Genomic DNA, 25,295 nt, shown 5'->3' with positions numbered 1-25,295 from the left:
TTAGATTATGCTGTACCTTTCAGAAATTTTGGTCTTGTACTCTTCTACCTTTTCTTCACTATCCAAGTTTTCTTCCCAAAGAGCATTAAAAACATTACCAGCAGAAACTAGCTGTTCTTTGGTGCTAGATACTTCTGCCTCTCCATGAAGTCTCTATAAACACACAATATACAGTACTTACATTAATGTCACTTACAGTTAACTGAACTCAAAATCCATGCAGCACAACAGAAGTGTCAAGCTGTTTAAGGTAATATACAAAACCAAATTTGTCAATTAGCTAGGGGTGTATAATTAATCTAGAGCAAGATCCAGTCATTTCTAATGGTCAGTGAAATGGTTGGGTCATTTTAATTGAGAGGTTTACAGCAACTCCAGTTAGTAAAAGCATATACTGTAGTCTGGGGTGTTCAGACTTTGGAGGAAGAAATTTGACTGTTTTTTTTTTTTAATGTTAAATGGCAATGATTAAAAGTCTGTTAACTTTTGTTATGTAAATTAATATTTGGCTTTATTATCAATATGAGAACAAAAATCATGATCAGTGTTTTTGTATTGTCCAGCCTAGATTCAGCTTTTAAAACTTCTCAAACTACATAAGCACCATACTTACAGTTTTCTCAATATCTTCCATTAGTGAATGAATCTTCTTTTGTAACTTGTCATTCTTTTTCATTTCTTCTTCACTTTGGATTTTTATGTTTGAAATCTGCATTGGACACAATAGTAAATATTATACCTGTATCTAAATAAATATATTGACAACATATGATACAATAGTGTGCTACCTCATCTTTGTAGGTTTTCTCTACTTCTGTTAACTTTGTAATATTATCACATGTAGTTGAGCATGTTTCCTTGGTTAGAGCCAGAGATTCTTTAGCTTCCCTTATGTTGGTATCAACTTCCATTTGCTCTGCTAATAACTGCACTAAATCTTCCCTAAACACAATTATAAAAGGAGCAAAAGACAGCTATACAATCAATCAAACAGCAATATTGATACTCACTTTCTCTTTGCCAGCTGATTTCTCATAGACAACAGCTCAAATTCCATGGAATTTCTCTCATTTTCAGCTAAATCCTTGGTGTCATTGTACTCTTTCTCAACCATGGCCAGAATTGCACGTTTTTTCAAGCACAATAAGTCAGCCTGTCACATCAAAAAATACATAAAATATAAAACAATATACAGAGCTCATTCTTATTCATATTTTAAAGTACAACATTGCTGAAGAAAATATAGAAGACAATAATAATGATAAGAACGTTAATACTGAAACTAATTCATGCCCCAAAAACTATTCTAAATGCACAATATAGTTACAAAAACACAAACTGCAATAAATAAATAAAAAGCAGAATTTGTCACTTTTCGTGGTTAGATTGTATCTATAATGAGTTATTTATTCAACTCTCTCTTCACAGTTCAAATCTGATGATAGCACAGAAAAATACCAAAAAGTTCCTTGCTAGTCCTAAGAAAAAGACCCCATGATAAATACTGATCCTCAAAATGTATTGCTCTATATATATATATATATTGATGGGATGGGACATAAGAGACAAAATTGCCATGTGATTGTGCACATATGAAAAAAAAATATCTTGTAAGATTTTTTTTCATGATATTTTCACATTTGCCTTGGATAAAAAAGACTTTGTTGAGTAACTTCTCTTGATAAGACGTAGTTGTTAAAAGCTGTGTTACAACGACAGCAAAATTATAAAATTAAATAAAAATAAATTGTGAAGCCAAACTTATTAAATAAATGGTACAAATTATTTATGAAAAAATTATGTAAAAATATCATCTTATTTCTCTCGTGGATCAAATGTCATCACATGTCTCGTCTCATCCCTACAATATAATAATCATAATCGTGTCAGGCCTATTCTAAACTTCAGTCCAAAAAGTCTAAAGTAGTGACCTCTTTTTGTTCTGCACTGATCTCTTGTATAAGGCTCCTTTGGTAGTCCGTATTGTCCTTCACTATGGGGATTTGTTCTGTGGAGTAGTTGATGTCTTCTTGTAAACGCTGCTTTTTCATCTCAGTCTGGGCCAGTTTGTCCTCGAGCTGCTCAAGTTTGTCCTTTTCCAACCGGAGCTGCCATTTCAGTTCTGTGATGTCTCTCAAGCAAGACTCATGCTCTGAAAAGAAACCAGAAAGTATTTAACTATCTCCAGTAGAAGTGCTGTCAACTATAAAAATATGTAAAAACTACCATGTAAACAGAGAAGTATGAGTAAATATCTTCATAAGTGAAAAGGCAGATTCAACTGTCCACTCACTCTCAAAACCCCAGCTAACTCTCCCTCTCTAGCCCTCTCTGCTGTTGTGCATATCAATTCTTAAAAAAGTCAGTCAACTAACAACAAATTTGGTCAACTAAGACACCATCAACCAATTAATTGATAACTACAGTCCTGGTACATATGGGGCTATTTTCTCTCATCATTTTATTGTGTACTTTTTACACAACCAAACCATATTTCAGCCATTATTAACAGGCCACACTGGATGAATATAAAAGTGGAGGGTGTAATCTCAACAAACTGGGTGTACTTCACCACCCCAAATGATTAGTTGATAGATTGGACACACCCACAACAGCCATAGGAGGAAAAAAAGATGAATTGACAATTATTCATAATGTAGCCTTAACACATGTAGAATATTGAATACTAAAAACATAGTTATTTTCTCTGCACCCATTAAGAACTGTCAGCCCTCCAGATGAGAATTCCCCATAGACCTCTCCATATTGCTGTTGTCACTGACCTTTTTGGACAACAAATGAATGCTCCTTCTGCATCCACAAAGAAATACTGTCAAATTTATTTTCCAAAAACTTCTTTCTTTTCTTTTCAACGAGCAGAGCTTCCTGTGCATACTGCCGATCTGCCTCCAGACGCTCTATCAGATACACAACCTCTCTGAGGACATCATTTATTTTCTTGAGTAGTGGTGATGATGAGGAGCTTTCTAGACACTCAAACAAGTTAATTAAATACAATTACTTTGTTTTTGATCAGTTAAAAAACAATTAGTCAGTTATAAATGCACCTCTTGGTGTTAATCCAATGCCTTCAATTACTAACTCTGTAGACATGACTGAGTCAGAATCCGAATCTCCAGGTTGAAATCTGTGAAAAAAGTGATAAACATTAAGAGCTGGACTTCAAACAGAAAATATGAACAGTTATATTGAGTGCACAAACCGTAGAGTTTGACCATATGGGTGCTTGTCCAGGTCCATTTGGGGATGATACTTCCCAGGCTTATAAGAAGAAGTGGTCATTAGATAAATGTAAATGGACATGTTTTCATATAAAGTTTTAACTCTATGATGTTCAGGGTATTACTGGCTTACCTGTTCAAAACATTTGTCCACTTTGGCTCTCAGCTCTTGAATGTGTTGAATAGCACTGCTCACACATGGCAGGGGGCTGTTGAGCAGAGCACAAGTACGACGCCGACCAGAGCAGGCTCCCTGGAGATCAACTTGATCTTCAAAGGCAAAACAATCAAAACTTGCAAAAATGTAGATAGAAAATGCCCTTCACTGCACTTGTCTGATAAAAGACAGAAGCTGCTGTCTGACAAGGCATACATACAGTACTGTGAAACAGAATGAGCATTAGTTGGAACAAGCTAAAGCTTTACTTTTTCATTTTATTTAGCAAAGTAATTACTAAAACTCATTTGGCTGTAAAAATATGTTTGTGATTCTCTGCATATTGCAATTTATTGAAAGCATCAGTGAGAAAGCAGAGCACTAATTTGAACATTTCAAGACAAGCCCAAGGGTATCATTCTTGGTGGTGGAATGACGCCATCTGGCTGGCAAATGTTAAAAAGCACACGTGCGACAGCAACAACTTTTCAAAAGTGAAAAACAAACACGTTTTATACTATATGCATACGGCTAACAGGATCACGACTATGAATTTAAATGTCTTTCATTTATTTTTCTCTTTGCATGTCTGGTATTGCTGATTTTTGCAGCGTACAATGGTATATTTATTCTAAACATGTAATGCTATAGCCATTGTAAATCCATATACATTTTTTCATTGCTTGTCATTTAAACTAACTTGTCAAAGATGGCTAAATCTTTGCATAGCGCATCAAACTTTTCATGTACACTTAAGTATAGGCCTGTTTGGCATGCGCCTTGTGAAGTGCGCCACCATGTGACCAGATATGGACCTGCTTCAAAAAACAGAACAGACTAGAATCGTTAAGTTTCGGTATTATGTAAGTAAGTCTATTTTAAAATCTTCCTTGTGGCTTTATAAAAATATATATTTATCCACTGCGATACAGAAAAATACGCAGATTTTGCTTATAATATTAGGCTATTTAACGTTACAAGGAGCTTAATAAAAAGGTCAAAGTGAAATGGTAAGAGATAACATTTAACTTGTTTGTGGAGGTCGTCTCTCTTCTCTTGACGGAAATCTGAGCGGTTCAATATCTGGCATTGTGAGACCGTTCAGCGCTTTAATAATCTCCACTTTTCCAAGTCTAAAACACAACGTTAAAAAGCATCAGCAGTGCGTAATTTCACTTCATTACCATTACAATACCATTTTCATATCTGAAAATACACCCTGACTCCCGCTCCAAAGTTTAAACTCTTCTCAAAGCCACCATTTTAGATGGTAAAGTTTGCTTACTTACCTTTCTGGACCTGGAGCTGAGACTTTCACTCATCTGCGGATGTTCCTTTGGCGGTGGACAAGTTCACGTTTAATTAACTTCGCTTATAACATATTAATGAGCTAAAGGGGGTCGTTGTCATGGAGGAAAGTGAAAGCGAAAAATAGCAGGCTATCAACTTACTTCTATAGTGTACCTTTGATTGACATTGACTTTTGTTTATTTCTGGACTTTAACCAACGACCTCTTTCTTGTGGAAAAAGTCCACGTGGTCCTTGAAAAAAGCGCCTTTTGAAAAAGTTTTTCACGAATGAATCAAACTAAAGTCCCTGTCAATCTGCAGAGGTGGTCGCCAGGCAACAAGGGGCTGTGCTCGTGCGCCGTGACTGCAGAGGTGCGTTCAGGGGCACTGGGAAAGACTGCCATCTGTAGTAGTGCAGAGGTAATATTCCCAAAATGTAGGCAATTAAAAAGAAGACATTAGCTACAAATAATTACATTACTTTCTTCTCGGGCCCTTTTAATCAAACTCAAATAAACCATACGGTACAACTCTGTGAACAAGCTGTTTGTAAGCAATTCATGTGATAATTTATGATGAAAATATGAAGATATAATATTTTTATATACTTACATCATTATTTTCTATGAAATTGTTAATTACTATGGCAACAGTCCTAATATTTCACCATTTGAAACCAGTGGATATGCACTTTTAAGCCCCGGTCACTAGGCTCTTTGTCTTGTCAGTAACATTTGTTTACTTGATTTTTCTATGTAGTTGATTTAGGTAAAGCATTTTTTGTTTGTGGTACATTGCATAGTCCACCATTGGAACGGAGTGTTTATCACGCGGAATTCCGTTTTATGCTGACATGTTGGCCTATGAGGTAATGTTACAGCCTACAATTTCTTAACATTTCAGTAGGCTAATATTTTGTCCAAAAACTCATGTCCATTTATGAGGTCATGAGCGTTCGGACAGAAGTGATTTATATGTCGTCTACAATCGACATATAAATCCACATGATTCACCTGTACTCGTATTATTACAGAATAACCACGCATTCTTTGTAATCCTTATTTATAGCAATAAACAGAGCACAGTTGCTTCAAAGGCATGTGTTTTTATTTTCTGTTGTGCTCAAAGTTCCCCCCCCTCTTTTTTTTTTTTTTTTCCTTTTTTTTTTTTGTCATTTTGCAGCCGATGCGGACTGACGCAAGTGAACAGTCTCCGCATTACGTCACCTCAAAGGCCACACACTGGAGGCAGATTGAGGCTGCTCTGCTCAGTGCGCTACCCGAAAATTTCCACAACACCAGGCTTTGTAGGAGCGCGACACGATGCAGCAGCGAACACCAAAGACATCCTGATCACACTGTCGGCTTTGGAGGAGCCGTCTGATTCTGGGACGGAAAGGAAAAACCCAGATATGTTGCATGACAAACCTCGGAATAAATTCTGGTAAGTCTTCTGCAAGTGCGCTTACAACACTACTGCAGCTGCTCTGGAGGCTGGCGACCTTAACCTACTTTGTCAGTGTGGAGAAAATGAGTTTAGTGATCGAGTTACGCTTATAAAAGCTTTAACGTGAGGTGATAGTAAAAACAGGAGTCGTGGTTTCTGCGGGCAGGTTTATGTTATTATTCTGTAACAGCGAGCGCTTTGTCTGTCTGCCACACAGGTGTCTCTGTGAGGGGCAGGTGATGCCAGAGCAGAGCTGGTACCATGAGGTGCCTGTTGCCTCTTTCACTATAGTTCCAAACAGTTGGTAATTTGTAGGTCGACTTTTTGTGTGCAACTTTGTCAATATAAAATTTTTCATAATTTTCCCTATAGGATATGATTATTTTGTCTATTTATTTAGAATTGACTTCTTGTTATAGCTGAGTTATTAACATTAAATAGGTTTTATTATTAAGATGAGACAGTCTGGACACTTATGTACACCTAATCAATCAGTATTCTGATCTGATCATACCTAATCAATGATGTCTGAAAACAGTTATTTTAAATTGTAATACACCAGACCAGTCATAATTTCATAGACGTCCTTGTAGTCTCCCTTGTATTCTTTGTAACTATTTGTCTCATAGGCTACTTGTATTGTCTTGCTGTAACGTATTTTATCCCCTGAAGTGTCCATAGCAGTTTAACAACAGTCTCATAGTAAATCGTAAGCACTTGTAACAGTAAATATGTCTCCCAAGTCCTCATTTAACATCAGACCTTCACAGTATTGGCCTTTTTGCAACCGAAACCATGGCAATGAACTGGAAACATTGACTGCAGACAGCACAGACTAGAGATATAACTAAGAGGAAGTACAAACATACCCCACAACACATGCCCTACAACAACTAAGCTTTACTCATTAACTTTAAACTTCACACTGCATTTTTTTTTTTGTTTTTTTTTATTCCTGTCAGGGGCCCGAGATTCACATGCCAGTCTTGTTTATAGTCTCGTGATGTAAAAATAACCTGCGCCAATCACTGCCAACAGCTGCTGAGTAGTGTAGCGGGCCAGGCGTATGCAGATTGCACTGTAATTCAAGTAAGTGCTTGTGTTTGCAAATGTTAAATGACAATCTGTTCCCGACTCCAGAGAGCGTCTAGAAGGACATGCATCACCCTCCCATGTCCACTATGTCATAGCGTTGTAGGGCAAAGGTAGCATTACAATGACATTTGTACACAGGCCTGTCACGATAAATATTATATAGACTTGCCGTTCAATGTACGAAAGATGGAATGATATTTTTGGGGGGTCAGTGTGTCTTGTGTATAGTTTCTTCACATTACTGGGAAGTTTTTGGTTATCTTTTGGCATTATGATACAATATGAGCTGTAAAATTTTACATTTTATGAGTCATTACAGATGCACTAAAACTAACTAAAAACTGTTCAATTCTGCTGTTTATTTATTGCAGCTCATGTTTTTTTTTAACATTATTGTAGATTTAGATTAGTCAAGGCAAGTAAAATTAAATTTGTATAGCACATAAAAACAAGATTAAGATACTTTAGGTTAAAATAATAATAATAATTTGACTATAAAGAAATTGGAAGGAAGGTTAGGTTTTGAGGTTTAAATCTGGCATAAATTATTATTGTTAATTCTATTGTCTATATTTACTTCAGCCATATATATCATACTTCAAAAGTTGTTATCATGACAGGCCTAGTTGTATAGGAGAAAGGTAGCAGTAGCATTATGACATTTGTTCATTGTAAAGAAGAAAAGCTGACTTACAAAGATGGAGTGAGTCATAACATTTGCTTTGGCCTTGGCACAAGTCAGATCGATCCATCTTCTGCAAAGTGAGCAGTGTCATTTGATTGTAGATCTAAGTTATTTTCTATTCACAAGACCATGCAGCTTTGGCCTTTCATGATAATTACTACTATATTTACTTCGATAAAGTTCAATAAATGATAGGTGGAACAATATATTTTGGGTTTGTTGTTTATTAGGGCTACATGGTAGGATTTTGTTCAGAGTGTACATTGTAAAGAACTCCAGGAGCATTAAAGTTCCTACAGTATCTTACACAAAATTGACTCGTGCGCTTTTAAGCCATGTTAGAATGTTGTTACCTCATCAGAAACATACCTGGAGTTGTGTTTTGTTTCATTAACACATGTTTGAATAATCCAGCATTATTAGTCTGTTTACATCTCTAGATCTTAAAATGCTCAGTTATGATATTTCAAGTTAACAGCTACTTTTTACCTTTTGTTCAGTAGAGATTTAACATTATAACATGTTTCAAAGCTCACAAGAGTCAAATTTGTGTGAAATAATACCTGTAATGTAACTTTGCCAGTGACAAGGGACAAGTGGTTTGCAGCACTTTCAGTGTTTTTGTTTATCATGATATTTATAGCAGCAATATAACTGACAGAAAAATGTGTTATCATGACATGCCAACATGCCACAAAGGAAAAGTGATGTTTGCTGGGCACTTGCCAGGAATGGAGTTTGGGGTCTGCAACTAGAGCGCGTGTAAATCTGGACAAGAATGTGGGGCCTTCACATTTGTAGTTAAAGATAGAGCCAGTCCAGACTGTATCTGAGGTGACAGCGTTCAAGTTCATATTTCGACTGACAGACTTAATTATTGGTGTTTTTGTTGGGTGATAGTTTCTTTTAATAGTCGTGTGGCATTATGGTTAATAGGGAGGATTTGCCTAGCTCACGCCAGTATGTGGGAGCCAAGGTGCACAATTTTTATGTGGTTTAATATGGCCTCCTATGGTAAAAGGATTGTATCATTCTTAGTTATTGGAGATTATGAAAACAAAGAGCCGAAGGTCACATAGCTGGCACTCAGCGCGTGTTTGCCTCGGATGAGTGGGAAGGGTGTCGGTGTGAATCTATAAAACAGTACTTGTGCGTGTTTGTAAACATATATTCAGTTATGTCCTAGAGATGCACTGATCCAGGTTTTTCAGTTCAGATACCCATATTGATACTATGACTTCTTAAGTATCTGCAGATATCCAGTATTAACCGATAGCTGTGCAGGGATTAAACTTTTTTTTTCCCTCTCAAAATACAGTTAACGTAATACAAAATTTATCTGGTTGTGTTATGTAACTGTTATGTATCCTCCAAGTAACTACTTTGTATAAATTGGGTCTACACCAGACAGCAAAGAGTCTAACCAGGATATTGACTGAACCTGCTAATTTTTCTGGATCTGGATCCTGTATCCCTTTTATGTGTAAAACCCTTTCTTCTGTTATTTATCAGAAGCCTTATATTTAATTATTACAACATTTAGTTATTTTAATGATATGATAGCTTTTTACATGTTTATCAGTGGCCTTATACTGAAATATTACAACATTGTGTTTGTAAAAAATAAACCAAAAGGCTGTTTTCCTTTTCTTTTCTTTTTTTGCTGACCAGGTATTGTACACTTTTTATGCAAACCTCTTTTGTTTGCTACACTATAATGAATGTCTCTTCTAATTCAGCACAATCTGGTAGGAACATAAGACAAGATTTGCATTCCAGTGTTTTCATTAAGGAGACTATGGTCAAATTTTTGTAAAAATAATTTGAACAAAAAATAATTACACTTGATGCCTTTAGTATTGTCTTAAACATATAGAACTAAGTATATTAATCTGCATTTGGTCATTTTTTATCAACAGAGCCAAAAAGTCACATTATTCTCCATATATTGTATTGAATAAAATTATTTAAATATGGTTTGCTTGTGCCCCATAGTCTCAGGGAAATACTGTATTATTATAAAATATTGGTGAATTAAAAATCGGTCTGCATATTGATTCTTTGCAGCTGATGTCATCAACTTTCCTTGGGGGTGTGATGCTAACTGAAAGCACTACTCTGTTAAAAGCTCTGTTACTCAAGTTAGAATGTAAGTTTTATTTTAACGCAATTTGAAGAAAGAAAGCAAGAGCTGGTTTAGTTGGAACTACAACAGGTGAGATGATTTTTGCTGTTCAACAAATCTCTCACACATAAAATTAGTCACAGGCTAGCTAGCATTAGCCAACAGTTTTTTAGTTACTCTTTCTCACCTTTTTGTTGAAAATCAAACACCTAAATAGGACGATGAACGCTCGTATTAATCACAGGCTCCTAAAATATGTTGTTTAAATCAATTTTGTCTTTTTGCTTGAGTTTTCAGACTATCTTAAAACTTTTCTTTGTCAGTGTTTGCTAATGTGTGCTACATGTGCTGGTATCTCTAATAGCGAAATATTTACTGTATAAAAAAATTAACACTATCAACAATTTCGCTCATACACCATCTTAATGTTTCCCACCATTATACCAATTAATCAGTTTGTATTAATCCTTTTCACTTCACAATATTTGAGTACATCCTGCCAATTACTGCCATATAAAATACCACAGGTGAATGATTATTTGGAACTACTTTACTTCAAACTGGCACTAATCTGTTTGTGTAAAAGTTTTTGTGTCCAAACTTTGACTGTCCGGGGTGGTAGGTGTGGGCAGCCGGACTGGGTGTGTGGAGGGGGGGGTCATTATGTTTTTACGAACTGAGCGACGAGAATCTTTGCTGCCATGGAAACAAACCACATGACTAGGTGTATTAGATTGCCTTGGACAGTGTGCAGTGAGGCATGGTGAGAGTTCTCTTGCCTGCACTGGCCTTTTCAGAGTCTAACCCTTCATTCTTAAGTTTTCATGTAACTCATTTCAGCTTTGAATATACTTGAATATGCTCAATGTTTGTCTCTCTTCTAGAAACCATGTCAGGATTCATTTATTTGACTATTAAAAGAGCCATATTACGCTGTTTTCTGATCTATGTTGTAATCTTTGTTCCTCATCAAAAACATACCTGTAGTTGTGTTTTGTTCCATTCACACATGTTTAACACACAAAACCTGAGTTCTTCTCAAACAGAAAACACTCTGTTCCACCTTGTGATATCATGTGGTGATACAAGAAGTGCTCCACTCTGTTTTTAAACTCCACCTTCACACTTTCACTAGAATCATTTGGGTAAATTCAGCTTTCGAACTGACATTCTTTACTGAACTAAAGGTAAAAAGTAACTGTTAACTTGAAAACTACTACTACATGACATCACAAGGTGGAACAGAACAGTTTGAGATGTGTGAATCAAAAGAAACACAACTCTAGGTATGTTTTTGAGGTGGTAACAACATTATAACATGGCTTAAAGCTCACTTAAGTCAATTTTGCATAATATAGGACCTTTAATCCTGTTTTTACCAGTTTTTTGTACATGTTTTCAATAGAGATTCTCATTTTGTGCAGTTATCTCTTCATACTCAAGTGTTCAAATAAAGAGCATTTTTAGCGGCCAAAATAAAATCTCATCCTGTGCTGGAGATTTAAGGCTGATATGCTAAAAAGTGCACATATCTGCTATCTGTAGTTTGTAATGCTATTTAGGATTTTAAAAATACTGTGTAATGCAGGTTTATAGTTAATGTGAAGTTGTGAAGTACAAAAAATATTTTGACAATAAAAAGGTGATGAGGCACTGGCACTATTTTAAATGTCACGATAACTACTATATCGACTTATTGTTCAATATATAAAAGCTGGAACAATATTTTTTGGAGATCAATATTTAGCGTGTGTACATTTTCTTAGCATTATTGGGAAAATTTGGGGTAATTTTTTGGCTAAATGATCAAATTTAAGCCGTAAAAAATCACTTCTGTGTCTCATTATAGATAACAGTCTGCTATGTATTTACTACAGCTCATGATTTTTAACAACATTGTACATTTAGGATCATTTTTGGGCGTAATCCTGCATGCTTTAGGGTTATTGTGTCAGTGTCATAATTAGTTTAAATATGATCATTTATCGTATATATTTACTCCATCAATATATCGCATATCAAAATTTTTTATCGTGACAGGTCTAAGTGTTACGCATCTCTCCATTGTTTAACAGTATTTCTCCTTAATGTCCCAGTGATGAGTGAAGAGTGAGTCAGTTAGTAAGTATCGATGTACATATAATGACAGTCTTTCTCTCCTCTCCATCAGAATGATTGAGGACCACAGGCCGAGCAGTGACAACATGGCAGACAGACGGCAACTGTTTGTGGAGATGAGTAAGTGCTCAGGATCACACTTCAGTTTGATATACACCGGACACTTTTATTCACCTAACATAAAAATACAACTACCACCATATTAAGACCTTGTAAAGCATATAGGAAGATTCATTGTATCTGAGTAAGGATATGTAGATTGATAGATAGATAGATAGATAGATAGATAGATAGATAGATAGATAGACAGAGAGTGATTTAATTATTTATTAAAGGTCCTATATTATGCAAAATGGATTTACGCCATGTTATAATGTTGTTACCTCCGCAGAAACATGAATTCTGTTTGTTTCATTCACACGTTTAAGTAATCCTGCATTATTAGTTTGTTTATATCTCCAAAGCTTAAAATGTTCTGTTCCACCTTGTGATGATATGAAATTGTAATTCTCAAGTTAACAGCTATTTTTTACCATTTGTTCAGTACAGATATTATTGCCACATGACATCACAAGGTGGAGTGCTTTCAGTTTGAGGGAAGAACTCAGCCTAAATATGCAGGATTTGTGTGTTAAACGTGTGAATGAAACAAAAAACACAACTCCAGGTATGAGTTTGAGACCTCACTGTAAAGCATATAGGAAGATTCATTGTAACTGTTTAAGAATATGCCCAGGTACATTTTAGATACTTAAATTTTTTTTTTTTTTGGAAATATATCTTTGATAAGACAGTACTTTCATTATTTATAAAAAGTGTACTGTGTAACTGTAGAAGGTCTACCTCCTGTTTGTATTTATGGAGATGTTATTGCTTTGGGCTGAAATGTTCTACTGCAATATGATAATAAATATATGTATCTCCATGGAGATACATATATTTATATCATGTTACAGGTCTGATCTGTGAAGTTACAGGTCTGATCTGTGAAGAGGCAACTCCAGTAACAGTAGAACCTAGGTTTTAAAGATTTTTTCAATAAAAAAAATTTAATGAAATAAATGTTAGATAGATATTTAATATTATACTATGTAACATTCTAGGCAAATCAATAATGGAGACAAACAGTTAATAAACCAGACCAAAAAAGTTACACAGTGCACCTTTAAAGTTATAAATAGCTTGCAAAGAAGCAAAAAAACTAAGAAAAAAACATAAATTACAATTACAATTAGCATGATAACTACATATAGTACTTTATATTGCTTCTTTGATTGCACCACTGCTTATTCTCAGGAAAGCAGCAGGCGGTCAACTAATTGGACGAGAACTATAAAAAAATATAACTGACCTTTTGGAGTTGTATTTTCTGACCTTATTCAATAATAAATGTATAAAAATGTTCCCTAGGGGCTCAAGATCTGGATTCCATTCGGTTATCAACTTACAGAACAGCCTGCAAACTGCGATTTGTTCAGAAGAAATGCAATTGTAAGTATATGACAGTACAGCAAAGCCAAAACAATTAAAGGTCCAGTATTAAGCAAAATTGACTCATGTGAGCTTTAATCCATGTTATAATGCTGTTACCTCATTAAAAACATTTCTGGAGTTTTGTTTCATTCACATGTGTTTGACTAGACTAATAATAAAGAGTTTCTTATTATTTGTCTGTTTACATCTCCAAAGCTCAAAATTCTCTATTCCACCTTGTGATGTCAGGTGGTGAGATTTCAAGTTAACAGCTACTGTTTAAGTTTTTTTAGTTCTGTAGAGACTGGCAATTCCAGGGTAAAAATCATCCAAATGAATAGAGAATAGTGCAGGTGTATAAAGTTTAAAAACACAGTCGAGCACTCCCTGTATTACCACATGACATCACAAAGTAGAACAGTGTGTTTTCTATTTGAGAGAAGAACTCATCCTAGATATGCAGGGTTAGTGTGCTAAACATGCCTGAATGAAACAAAACACAACTCCAGGTCTGTTTTTGATGAGGAAACAAGATTATAACATAGATCAGAAAATAACATAATACAGGTCCTTTAACTGTCTGCCATGTGTGTTGTAGTGCACTTGGTTGACATTTGGAACGTCATTGAGGCTTTCCGAGAGAGTGGACTCAACTCCATGGAAACGAATGCAGAGCTGAGTGTGGCTCGTCTGGAAGTGGTCCTGTCCACCATGTTTTACCAGCTGAACAAGCGCATGCCCACCACACACCAGATCGGGGTGGACCAGTGTATTGGTCTTCTGCTCAACTTTCTGCTGGCTGCATACGACCCGTGAGTAACTGAACACATGATGCTAGCGACCACCTGTGTTTTGTAGCGCCTGAGTTTGTGACCTGAGCTAATTCAGTGTGAGTTGATACATAGACTGTAAATAACATGGTATGTACTGGAAATAAAATACACGCTTGGTAGAGTCATTACCATCACTGACCTGTTAAAGGTTCTATATTATGCAAAATTGATTCTTGTGAGCTTTAAGCCATGTTATAATGTTGTTATGTTATCAAAATATACCTAGAGTTGTGTTTTGTTTCATTCATACATGCTTAAGCAATCCTTTATTATTAATCTGTCTCTCAAAATGCCTATACGCTCAAAATGCTCTGTTCCACCTTGATATGTCATATTATGGCAGTTATCAATCAGTCAATCAACAATTGTATTAATCCCAAAGGGAAATTCAGTTTGCACATCTCTGGTCGTGCACAATCCATAAATAAATAAAAGAGAAAAAAAAAAAGAAAAAAAAAAGAATATTAAATACATACAACACGCCATACATTCAAATCTCAGTGCACCAGGGACACAATAGCAGATTTACTTTCCATTTAAAAGCTTTATGGCAGAAGGAATAAAAGATTTAGTGTAGTGGTTGGTCTTTTGTTGTGGGGTGACATATCTTCTCCGAGAGGGCATTTGCACATTAGTCTTCAAGTTAACAGCTACTTTTTACCTTTAATTCAGTATGTGTGTATAATCCCTCAGTCGTCCAAGAAGAATCCATGAGAATTCAATTTGTCAAATGGCCAGAAGTTTATTTTGGTTGAATACCTTTTGTATCTTATCCAAGCTTCATCAGTCAGAACTGAAGAAACAGCTTGGATGACCAAAATAATCTTTTGTCCAGTTGACAAATTGAATTTCTTCTTTTGCATTTAGTTCAGTAGAAATTGGCAATTCCATGGCTGGAATTATGATTCTGGTGAAGGTGTATAGAGTTTAAAAACACAGTGGACCACTTCCTGTATTATTACGACATGACATCACAAGGTGGAACTGAATATTTCTGTTTGAGAGAAGAACCCAGCCTAAATATGTGGGGTTTGTGTGTTAAACATGTGTGAATTAAACAAAACACAACTCCAGGTTTGTTTTAGGATGTGGAAACATTATAACATAGATCAGAAAATAGCATAATATGGGCCTTTTAAGTTTAGTCCAAAAATATGCCCAAACTACTGGTCTTTCATTTCGTTGTCTGTCTTAACTATATTGTGGTTCCCAAAACTGTAACCCCAGTTTAGAAAGAACAGTACATGACTCTTAAACCTTTCTAAATAAGGTAACGTAGGAAGTGAGTAGATTTGCTATGTGGAAAAGATTCTGTGTCCTGACAAATGAACTTTGCATATACAGCTCCTTTAGTCCTAATATCTCCGGTCAAAGCTTTCCCTTAATAAGAAATTCCTCTTAGTGAGACAATGGAGAGTTGAACTATTGACCTTTAGCTGTGTCAAACCATGGACAGACCAATGCTAAGTGAAAGTGGCCATCTTAAAGGGCCTGCTGCGGTTAGGGGACAGGCATTAATGACAATTGGACAAAGGAGACAGGATGGGAAGATAGGGAGATCAATGGCTGTAATGTAACTTGCTTTTGCTTTCTTTAGGGAGGGCCATGGCAAGATTTCTGTCTTTGTGGTAAAGACGGCCCTGGCAACCATGTGTGGAGGGAAAATCCTGGACAAATTAAGATGTAAGAAATTTGACTGTTAATTATGAAAAATAAAATAAAAAAATATTATCTGCTAAACCCAATAATTATCTCAGTAATTATCTCTATTGTTTCCATTGAAGTTGTAGCCGACTAAAGAAATTCTTGGTCAACTAAAGACATATCCTGCCGATCGATTAGCTGACTAAAAAAGGGAGCGTGCCTCTCAAAACTTTTATGTATCTCTATGTGTCTGATCCAAATCGTACTCACAAGCCCACACTTGCAAAGGAGTTCATTCAAAAACAACTATCCATACTGGGAAACAGATTAAATGTCTGAATCATGAGTTTAATCGGCCTTTTTACATATAAATTCCAAAAAACACCAAATCAACTAATTTAATCACGTCAAGCCTCCGTTCTGTTGTTGTGCCATATATATCTTATAAATTCAAATAAAATAACTGATAGTTTTCATATTACTCCCAGATGGGGAACAAGGGCCAGTTTTCTCTATTGATTACATTGTATTTGAAAATATCCACCTTACATTGTACATGAAATATCCAAACGGTAATTTCACAATTGCTGAACCTATATCTTATTAAGGCTGGGTATCACAGGGTCCCTCACAATACAATACACGATAAATGGCTCATGATAATGATGTTATCATGATATGGCGATACATGCGATAATCGATATATTGCACATGACACTCTGATATGTTGCTGTTTTGTAAGAGTAAAATACATTTTAGTAATAATGTTTCTTTGTTAAGCCATTTCTTGTGCTAAGTTAATATGAAATGCAACTATTTTAAGCATCAAAACAGTGAATATGTCAAGTGTATTGCATAAAAAATGTTCCTTTCATCAAATGATCAACAAAACTGTAGTGTGGTCACAAAAAAATTGCTAAACGTTACCAAAGAATACTCTTGGCGATATACTGGTACATCAGCCACGATAACAATTCTGTATCACCAAATTTAGTATCACAATATATCTATATTTTCATATTTTTGTACACCCCTATTTCTTATGTTCTGCTAAAGGGCTGTATCTGTGCAGCGTCCTTAAAATGAGAACAGGCCTGGCTGCTTGCGGCTGGAAGAAGTCATTTTTCATTATCTCAAGATAGCCCTTATTACATAATCTGCTAAGTCTGTGGGAGTTGCACCATGCCAGCAGTATCACAACAAATGATTGGAATAACAGCTTTCATTGATGTGTTTTCGCAAGTTGGATAATTGTATTGTATTATACTGTAATTAGTTGACTGTGGTGGCAACTTACAATTAGTTGGTTTGTTATATCTCCCTGTGTTCTTCCCAGATATTTTTTCACAGTTGTCAGATTCGGCTGGAATCATGGTGCACTTACAGTTTGACCAGTTTCTGAGGGAGGTGCTGAAGTTACCAATGGCTGTTTTTGAAGGACCGTCATTTGGATACACTGAGCAAGCTGCTAGAACATGTTTTACTCAACAGGTAAATTTGGAAGATTTGACTTTGTAATAGAGCTTATTCCACCTCACCCTACACACCACTATTTTTTAAGTCCTGTATTAGGCAAAATTTAATTTTGTGAGCTTTAAGCTATGTTATAATGTTGTTACCGCAACAAAAACATACCCAGAGAGTAGAGTTTTGTTTCATTCACACATGTTTGAGTAACCCTTTATTATTAGTCTCTCTACATTGCCAAAGCTCAAAATGCCCTGTTCTACCTGGTGATGTCATGAAGCAGTAGTTTTCAAGTTAACAGTTACCTTTTACCTTTAATTCTGTTGAGACTGGCAATTCCAAGTCTAAAATTACCCAAATGGTTCTAATGAAGGTGTATGAGGTTTAAAAACACACTTCTGAAAGTGTTCTGAAACTTCTCTAAGCCTCAGACTGATGTGCTCCTCATTTTTCTCGTCATCCAAAAAGTCAGAATCAATATCTCCCTCAGTAATTCAGAGCAGAAATCCTTCTGTTTCAGTTCTGTCAACTACAAAAAGAAGTTCCATCAAATACAACACAATTGTCCCAGCGTCCATTATAATGATCATATAAAATTGGTTATTATTTTAAGACACAAACATTAAAATTATTTTAAAAATGCTACTAGATGCTATGCTAGAAATACAAATGCATGTGAAAAAAGGTATAAATAAAGATATTTGATTTTCTTTTCCTTGTACCATAAAATGTACCATTTTGAATATCGGCCATTTTGGATCGAAAGGAAAAGGCGGTTCCAAAAGTTCCAGCCAAACAAATCACACATCAGCAGAAAGCCCTTGGCGTGCTCTACAGAGTACAGGAATTAAGTGTCTATCTCAAAACACTTAAAAAATAGACTAGTTAACAAAATGTCCACTGTAAAGGACACAAATGAGTGGGCCGGGTCTCAGGAGGATACATGGAGGATTTGAGAAAAATGTCACTGCTGAAAAATAAAATAAAGTAGACTGATTTGTGTAAAATGTTCAATGTTCATTTCCACCAACAGGTCAACAATGCATCAAGTCTCTAGGAGACTTTACATAGCTTTGTAGTCCGTATAGGTCTTACTTGCTGTTAAGATCTGCAGCCCCACCAGAATGACTAAGGTGAATAGATCAGTTAAAAATTCTGTGCCTCTCTTGACATGCACGTGTATTGTTCTGTGGTAATTTATTTAGCAAGGTCCCTGTGGATTTGAGCAGCATTTCCTGGGAGGAACAAATGGACACAAATGGCATTATATGGGTGCAATTGGATGGACATAGAATCAATTGTGAAAGATCAGTATTTTAAAAATGAACTGCCTCTCGACCTCCTCATACCATTTTAGGAGAAGTAATATTGTATTATTGATTTAGGAAAACAAATGGGGCTCTTTTAGTTTACTGTTTTGGCATGCTTCACACTTGGTACAATTTGAAAAGCCAAAAACCTGATTTGGGGCTGTATATTCCCTTCTTAAATTACATGAACTAATCTTTAATTTTGGTGAATCCAGTGAAACATTTCTGGGAATTTTGGCCCACTCACAAATAGGGGATCTAGTGGAAAATATAAGGTCCCAGTGTGGGACGTAAAGGAACATATTTTATTTATTTAACATTTATTTTAAAATCCCTTTGAGATTAAAAACCTCTTTTTAAAGGAGTCCTGTCCAAGACAAGCAGTTCAGCACATAGTCAACATACATACAAACAACAATAAAATGATTTGAGAGTAGGAAAAACAGATGTCTATTATTGAGTCAGTCTCTAATGCTTTCATCGTAGATTTAAAAGCATTTAAGGATAAGAGCCCAGTCAATTTCCATGCTTTCTGCAACATATTCCCTCTTGTCCTCGTGAAAGTAACCACTGATGCTTCAACTATTTATCTACTTTTTAATTAAAAAAACATTGTTATGTGTTATTTTTCAATAGTTAGCAGCATGACCATCTATTCTAATAATGTTATTCATAGAAATTTGAAAATTTGTTACCAGTACAGTTTTCTGGGGAGATGACCTCAAGGAAAAAAAGTGAGAGAAATACTCTTTTAACATAATACATTTAGCAAGAGAAAGAAAGAAAGAGAGAGAGAGAGAGAGAGAGAGAGAGTGAAATGGGGAGAGGGAGAGAGAGATAGAGAAAGATGGCAAGAGAAAGGGAGAGAGAGAAAGAGACAGAGAGAAGGAGGGATACAGAGAGCGAGGGGAAAAGACAAAGAGAGAGAGGCAGAGAGGGAGTGAGAATGGGAGAGAGCAAGCAGGGGAGAAAGAGAGCAAGGGGCAAGGGTGAGAGAAAGAGACAAAGAGCGAGGGAGAGAGAGAAAGAGAAAAGTGAGATAGAGGTAAAGAGAGAGAGGGGGAGAGAGCAAGCAGGGGAGAGAGCGAGCAAGGGAGAGAGAAAAAGAGAAACAAAGAGAGAGGGAGAGAGAGAAAGAGAAAAATGAGACAGAGACAAAGAGAGAGAGAGGGAGAGAGAAAGGGGCAGAGAGTGAGGAAGAAAGAGAAAAAGTGAAAGAGACAGAAGAGGAGAGATTGTTTTTATTACTTTACAGTCTATCCCAATGAGTAAGTGCTTCATAATCTTCAATCCATCTCAACTTTTCCCTTGTTTGTGCAGAAAAAAGTCTCCCTCAACACATTCCTGGATACACTGATGTCAGACCCGCCCCCTCAGTGTCTGGTCTGGTTACCACTCATGCATCGCCTCGCCAACGTGGAGAACGGTAAGAAGCCACACAAACTAACTCCCACCTCAGTGCTCAAACTTTGCACAAGATGGCTCTGTGGCTGTGAAGTGCAAATCTGCATCATAACACATAATCACAGCATCCAGGGTCTGCCAGATGCCCACACCCCCAGCTGAAGTCATCCATGGGGACCTCTCACCCCAACTATAGCTGTATATAGTAGTGTGGTTGTGAGACACGCTATGCAAGTCATCTTTATATGTATTATAAATTATTTCTGGAAAAAAAAATTATAAACAGTGTTGGGAAGTAACTGAATACATGTAAAGAAAATATATAAGAAAATATATATTCTGTATACTCATTTGGACTAACTGTATTCTGGTATAGTTACATATTCATTTGGTGATATTCAGAGTTACTTTACTAAAATCAAAGGAATACATGACAGTTCTTCATCATGCAATTTTGGCTTTGACCAAAATGTTGAATTTTTTTTTTGAATTAGACATAAATCAATGCATAATAAATAATAATGAATGCATAATGAATAAAAATGAAACAAAAAAAAATCAAGCTGTTGGGTATGTACTATTCTGTAACTATATATATATATATATATATATATATATATATATATATATATATATATATACACACACACACACACATACATATATTTAAGTATTCTTCCCATCCCTGTTTATAAATTAGCGATTACATGAAACTTGAGATGACCTCAGCTACTTTGGCAGTCTGAACACAGTGGACAATTAGACCAGCCACGATATGGCAAAAATTTTAAGTGTGACATACATTTATTGCTAAAAAAATATACATTAAACAATAATATTGAAGCTAGGGCTAGGCGATATGGGGAAAAAAGAAACATGATTTCCCCTCATGCATGTGTGTGTTACTGCTGTCAACAGAAACACATGTCCTTGTGCTAAACGAGGCATTAAGTTCCACTCATAAACGGTGAGAAAATAGTCATTTCCTTTGCATAACTTGGATTATAAAGATGAGAAGCACCAGAGGAGAGAAAGAGGAGACAAGGTGAGGAGCTGCTGCTGGATCAGAGAGAGGGGGGAGCGGAGGGAGCGGTCAGACGGCACCACACAGACAGAGACAGAAGGAGACTGGACTTTTAGTCAAATTGTGCAGATTTAAATCAAAACTTGTGAGCATGTGAGGAGACAAAAGGACAGGCTGTGACTCAGGTGACTTTTTCCTAAACAAGGGCATAAATCCTCGTCAGCGCTATGCACCCTTGCTACCACATGTTTGGCTGTTGACCTGTTGATTAAAATAAGCATGCCATATCATCAAGATCGACCAAAGTAGAGACTGCGATCTATCAATCTTTCAACTTTTGGCACAGCCCTAATTCAAACCAAACCATAAAGCAGAATTATCTCTCAAAAACTATTCTAAATGTACAATATTGTAAAAAAAAAATATATATATATATATAAAAATAAATAAAATTACTGCAATAAGTAAAACAATAAACACTAACTTAGTTAGTTTGTGTCTATAATGTGTGATGAGGTCATAATTCAAACTCCTACAGCTCAAATCTCATCATAGTACAAAAAATAACAAATTTCCCCACTAGAGCAAAGAAAAAGTTCCCACGATAAATATTGAAAATGATCGTTTCATCATCGTATATAGAATGATAAGCTGATATAGTATTTAGTCTGACAGGCCTATGGATGATACCAGGACATCTTCCACTTTATAGGACAACAACAATTTAGTTTTTCATTTAGATTCACTAATTCACTAGTTCAACTAATGTATGCTCCCATGGACTGATCAATGATAACTTATAAAGCTTTACAAAACATCTAAACATTTGTGACTGCTTCCTTACAAGCAAACAGAAGGAAAATGCTGTATGCCCAAATTTGTCCTTATGCAGTCTGTGTTTAGTTTTTGTTTATGATTCTGTGGAATTTTGAAATGTATAAAAATAACGCTATTAAACTCACAATCTATTCTCAGAAACAAATGGGAAAGTTCTGTCTGATTTTTTTACTGCTATTTTTTTTTTAAATCAGCTCAATGCCAGAACACATCTGCCCTTATATTAGTAGAAATTAATCCTCCGCTCATTACAATGTGATGCTGCTTGACTTTTTTACACACATCACATCTGTTTTTGTGTCTGACCCCTATCTCCTTCTCTCTCTCTCTTTCTCTCTTTCAATCTCTCTCTTCCTCTCCCATTTTCTCTCTCTCTCTTCCACTCTTTCTCTCTCTCTCTTGCTTTTTCTCTCCCCCACCCTCTGCCCCCTCCCTCTCTTTCTCCCTCTCCCCTCTCTCCCCCTCTCTCGCTCTCTCTCTTCTTCTGCCCCCCTCTCCCTTCCTACCCCTGCCTCCCCCTTTCTCTCTTCCTCTCTACCCCCCTCTCCCTCTCCTTCTCCCTCCTTCACTCTCTCTCCCCCTCTCTCTCTTTCTCTCCCCCTCCCTCCCTCTGTCTCTCCGCAGTCTTTCACCCGGTCGAGTGCTCCTACTGCCACACCGAGAGCATGATGGGCTTCCGCTACCGCTGCCAGCAATGTCATAATTACCAGCTCTGTCAGGACTGCTTCTGGAGGGGGCATGCCAGTGGTTCCCATAGCAACCAGCACCAAATGAAGGAGTACACGTCATGGGTAAAGACACACAAGAGGGAGAGGGGGGAGTGGGGCGGGGCTTAGGGGGTGTGTCCGTAGTAGACCGTCGTCATGGTTATTTGCTGCATTGTAATGTATGGATACTACCTTCCCCCGATTGGCTATTTTGAGACAAATAGCAATATCATAAGGGAATTACTGTTTAAAAGTCATATATTATACAAAAGTTACTCTTGTGAGCTTTAAGCCGTGTTGTAATGTTGTTATGTAATCAAAAATATACCCGGAGTTGTGTTTTGTTTCATTCAAACATGTTTAACACACACATCCTGCATATCTAGGCTATGTTCTTCCAAACACCTTCTTTAGAATCATTTGGATAATTTCAGACCTGAAATTACCAATCTCTACTGGACAAAAGTAAAAAGTAGCTGTCAACTTGAAAACTATTGCTTAATGACATCATAAGGTGGAACAGAGCATTTTGACAGACAGACTAATAATAAAGAATTACTCAGACGTGTGTATGAACAAATTTTTTATTTTTTTGGTGAGGTAACAAGATTCTAACATGGCTTAAAGCTCACAAGAGTCAATTTTTTGAAAATGGGCCCTTTAAGTATATGTTTTTTCTCTCTTTCTTTACCTGACTTCCCTGCTTTTTGATCTTGGTAGAAATCCCCTGCAAAGAAGCTGTCCCATGCTCTGAGTAAATCTCTGAGTTGTGCGTCCAGCAGAGAGCCTCTCCACCCCTTGTTTCCTGAAATGCCAGAAAAACCTCTGAACCTCGCTCACATTGTGTAAGTCTAGTTCTGTCGATCTCCTTTAAGACCAGTCTGTATGGAAAACATCTTCTTTTCAGTTGTAACTGTTTGATTTGTACCCTCTGGCTGAGTATGGTCCTTAAGGCCATGCTAAATGTGAAGTGATTTCAGTCAATCATTTGAGGCAGCTGATCAATAGGATTTAATTATAGCCCTGGGAGTGATTCTAATTTATGTTAGCTGCATCTGCTGTCCAGTAATGTCTTACAAACAAAAGCTTTCATGATAGACTTAAATAGGCCATACTGGCTATTTTCTGATCTATGTTTTAATGTTGAACATGTTGAAAACATACCTGGAGTTGTGTTTTGTTTCATTCACTCATATTTAGCACACCAGTCCTGCACATTTAGGCTGTGTTGTTCTGTCAAACGGTTGCACTCTGTTGCACTTTGTGATGTTATATGGTAATACAGGAAGTGATCCACTGTGTTTTTAAACTCCATACACCTTCACTAGAATCATTAAGAATTAAGCTTTTTTTTTTAAATAATAAAAGGTTACTCAAACATGGGTGAATGAAACAAAACACAACTCCATGGTTTTGGCATATGTTTTCTGCAATATATTAAAAGCACTTTGTATTCCTTTTTTGCTGCCTTGATGAAAATAGAGATACATGGTGAGTGTAATTTGCTTATTTTGTGTAACTTTGCACTAGATATTTCCTTCTGTAACATATACTCTGTGTCTAAAAACATCACCCCATAAATAGGATTACCCATTCTATAGGTGTATTGTGAACAGTGGTGGAAAGAGTAGTGAAATTTTGTACTCAAGTACTGCTGTCAAATTTGTACTTAAAGCCACAGTATGTAACCTTTGTTTGCCAAAAAATGACTATAATATAAGAATGTTGATTCATTATTATGGATATTTTATTGATCTAAAAACATATAAAAATGCAAAAACAAACTCTTATTTTGCCTGGAGGAGGGCCTATTTCTGCTTCTTTCCATAGATTTCCATTTATAACTATGATATTCCACAGTATTGCATAAAATGTATCTATCTCCATGGAGAATGTTCCAAAGTATGGTTTTAACTTTCCTATTTCCATGGAACCATGCAGTTGACTTACCACCTCCAGACAGTTACGTATTATCACTTTAATAATTACATCCACATCCCTTAAATCCACCTAATAATGATAATTACCCAATATCTACTCAATTACAGTAATGTGACTGCGAGTATTTCTAATTAGTTCCTTTCCACCCCTGATTGCTATTAACTCTCATAGTGTTTCTCATGTTTCACACCGAACCCTCTTACATCCATGCTTGGTTTGTAGGTAACATGTACAGTGTAAGAAACATAAAAACTTCCTCTATCCTTCTAATAAAATTGTCCAATATTTCTGTGTAGGCCTCCGAGACCCGTGAATTATCCCAATGACTACTCCTTCTCCCACTCCATGCCAACATCAGGGAACCCTTACTCCACCAAAAAGTGAGTACAGCCTAAACAATGGCGTGTCCTGGATTTGAGAACAGATCTTTTCAGCTGCCAGTGCTCCCCATAGGCCCTGAACACTATGTGAACAAGACTATCTTCATTTTGTGTGTG

At 36.3% G+C, this 25,295-nt stretch overlaps 2 protein-coding genes across 2 annotated transcripts in view; one reads left to right on the top strand and one right to left on the bottom strand.

Moving 5' to 3' along the window:
• The window catches only part of LOC129408363 (coiled-coil domain-containing protein 178), a 36,578-nt gene extending 12,940 nt beyond the window's left edge, over positions 1 to 23,638 (bottom strand). Inside the window, exons 1-11 of the mRNA XM_055151841.1 lie at positions 23,549 to 23,638; positions 4,429 to 4,532; positions 3,376 to 3,512; positions 3,224 to 3,282; positions 3,069 to 3,148; positions 2,784 to 2,987; positions 1,932 to 2,152; positions 1,011 to 1,153; positions 789 to 942; positions 614 to 709; positions 17 to 153 (exon numbers count right to left, since the gene is read on the bottom strand). Of these exons, the coding sequence (XP_055007816.1) occupies positions 17 to 153; positions 614 to 709; positions 789 to 942; positions 1,011 to 1,153; positions 1,932 to 2,152; positions 2,784 to 2,987; positions 3,069 to 3,148; positions 3,224 to 3,282; positions 3,376 to 3,512; positions 4,429 to 4,532; positions 23,549 to 23,604 (1,391 nt within the window). The 5' untranslated portion in view covers positions 23,605 to 23,638. The remainder of the gene's footprint in view (positions 1 to 16; positions 154 to 613; positions 710 to 788; positions 943 to 1,010; positions 1,154 to 1,931; positions 2,153 to 2,783; positions 2,988 to 3,068; positions 3,149 to 3,223; positions 3,283 to 3,375; positions 3,513 to 4,428; positions 4,533 to 23,548) is intronic.
• dtna (dystrobrevin, alpha) overlaps positions 5,551 to 25,295 on the top strand; it is a 34,780-nt gene continuing 15,035 nt past the window's right edge. The window contains exons 1-10 of the mRNA XM_055151840.1: positions 5,551 to 6,132; positions 12,211 to 12,278; positions 13,569 to 13,649; positions 14,230 to 14,443; positions 16,062 to 16,147; positions 17,445 to 17,599; positions 20,206 to 20,311; positions 22,775 to 22,941; positions 23,578 to 23,702; positions 25,095 to 25,178. Coding sequence (XP_055007815.1) covers positions 12,212 to 12,278; positions 13,569 to 13,649; positions 14,230 to 14,443; positions 16,062 to 16,147; positions 17,445 to 17,599; positions 20,206 to 20,311; positions 22,775 to 22,941; positions 23,578 to 23,702; positions 25,095 to 25,178 — 1,085 coding nt within the window. The 5' untranslated portion in view covers positions 5,551 to 6,132; position 12,211. The remainder of the gene's footprint in view (positions 6,133 to 12,210; positions 12,279 to 13,568; positions 13,650 to 14,229; positions 14,444 to 16,061; positions 16,148 to 17,444; positions 17,600 to 20,205; positions 20,312 to 22,774; positions 22,942 to 23,577; positions 23,703 to 25,094; positions 25,179 to 25,295) is intronic.

The sequence above is a fragment of the Boleophthalmus pectinirostris genome, unplaced genomic scaffold (genome assembly GCF_026225935.1).
Source record: "Boleophthalmus pectinirostris isolate CB_2022bp ecotype Guang Dong unplaced genomic scaffold, ASM2622593v1 HiC_scaffold_16, whole genome shotgun sequence".
NCBI lineage: Eukaryota > Metazoa > Chordata > Actinopteri > Gobiiformes > Gobiidae > Boleophthalmus > Boleophthalmus pectinirostris.
Note: the sequence above shows the minus strand (reverse complement) of the source record. Positions and strands in the feature narration are given on the sequence as shown.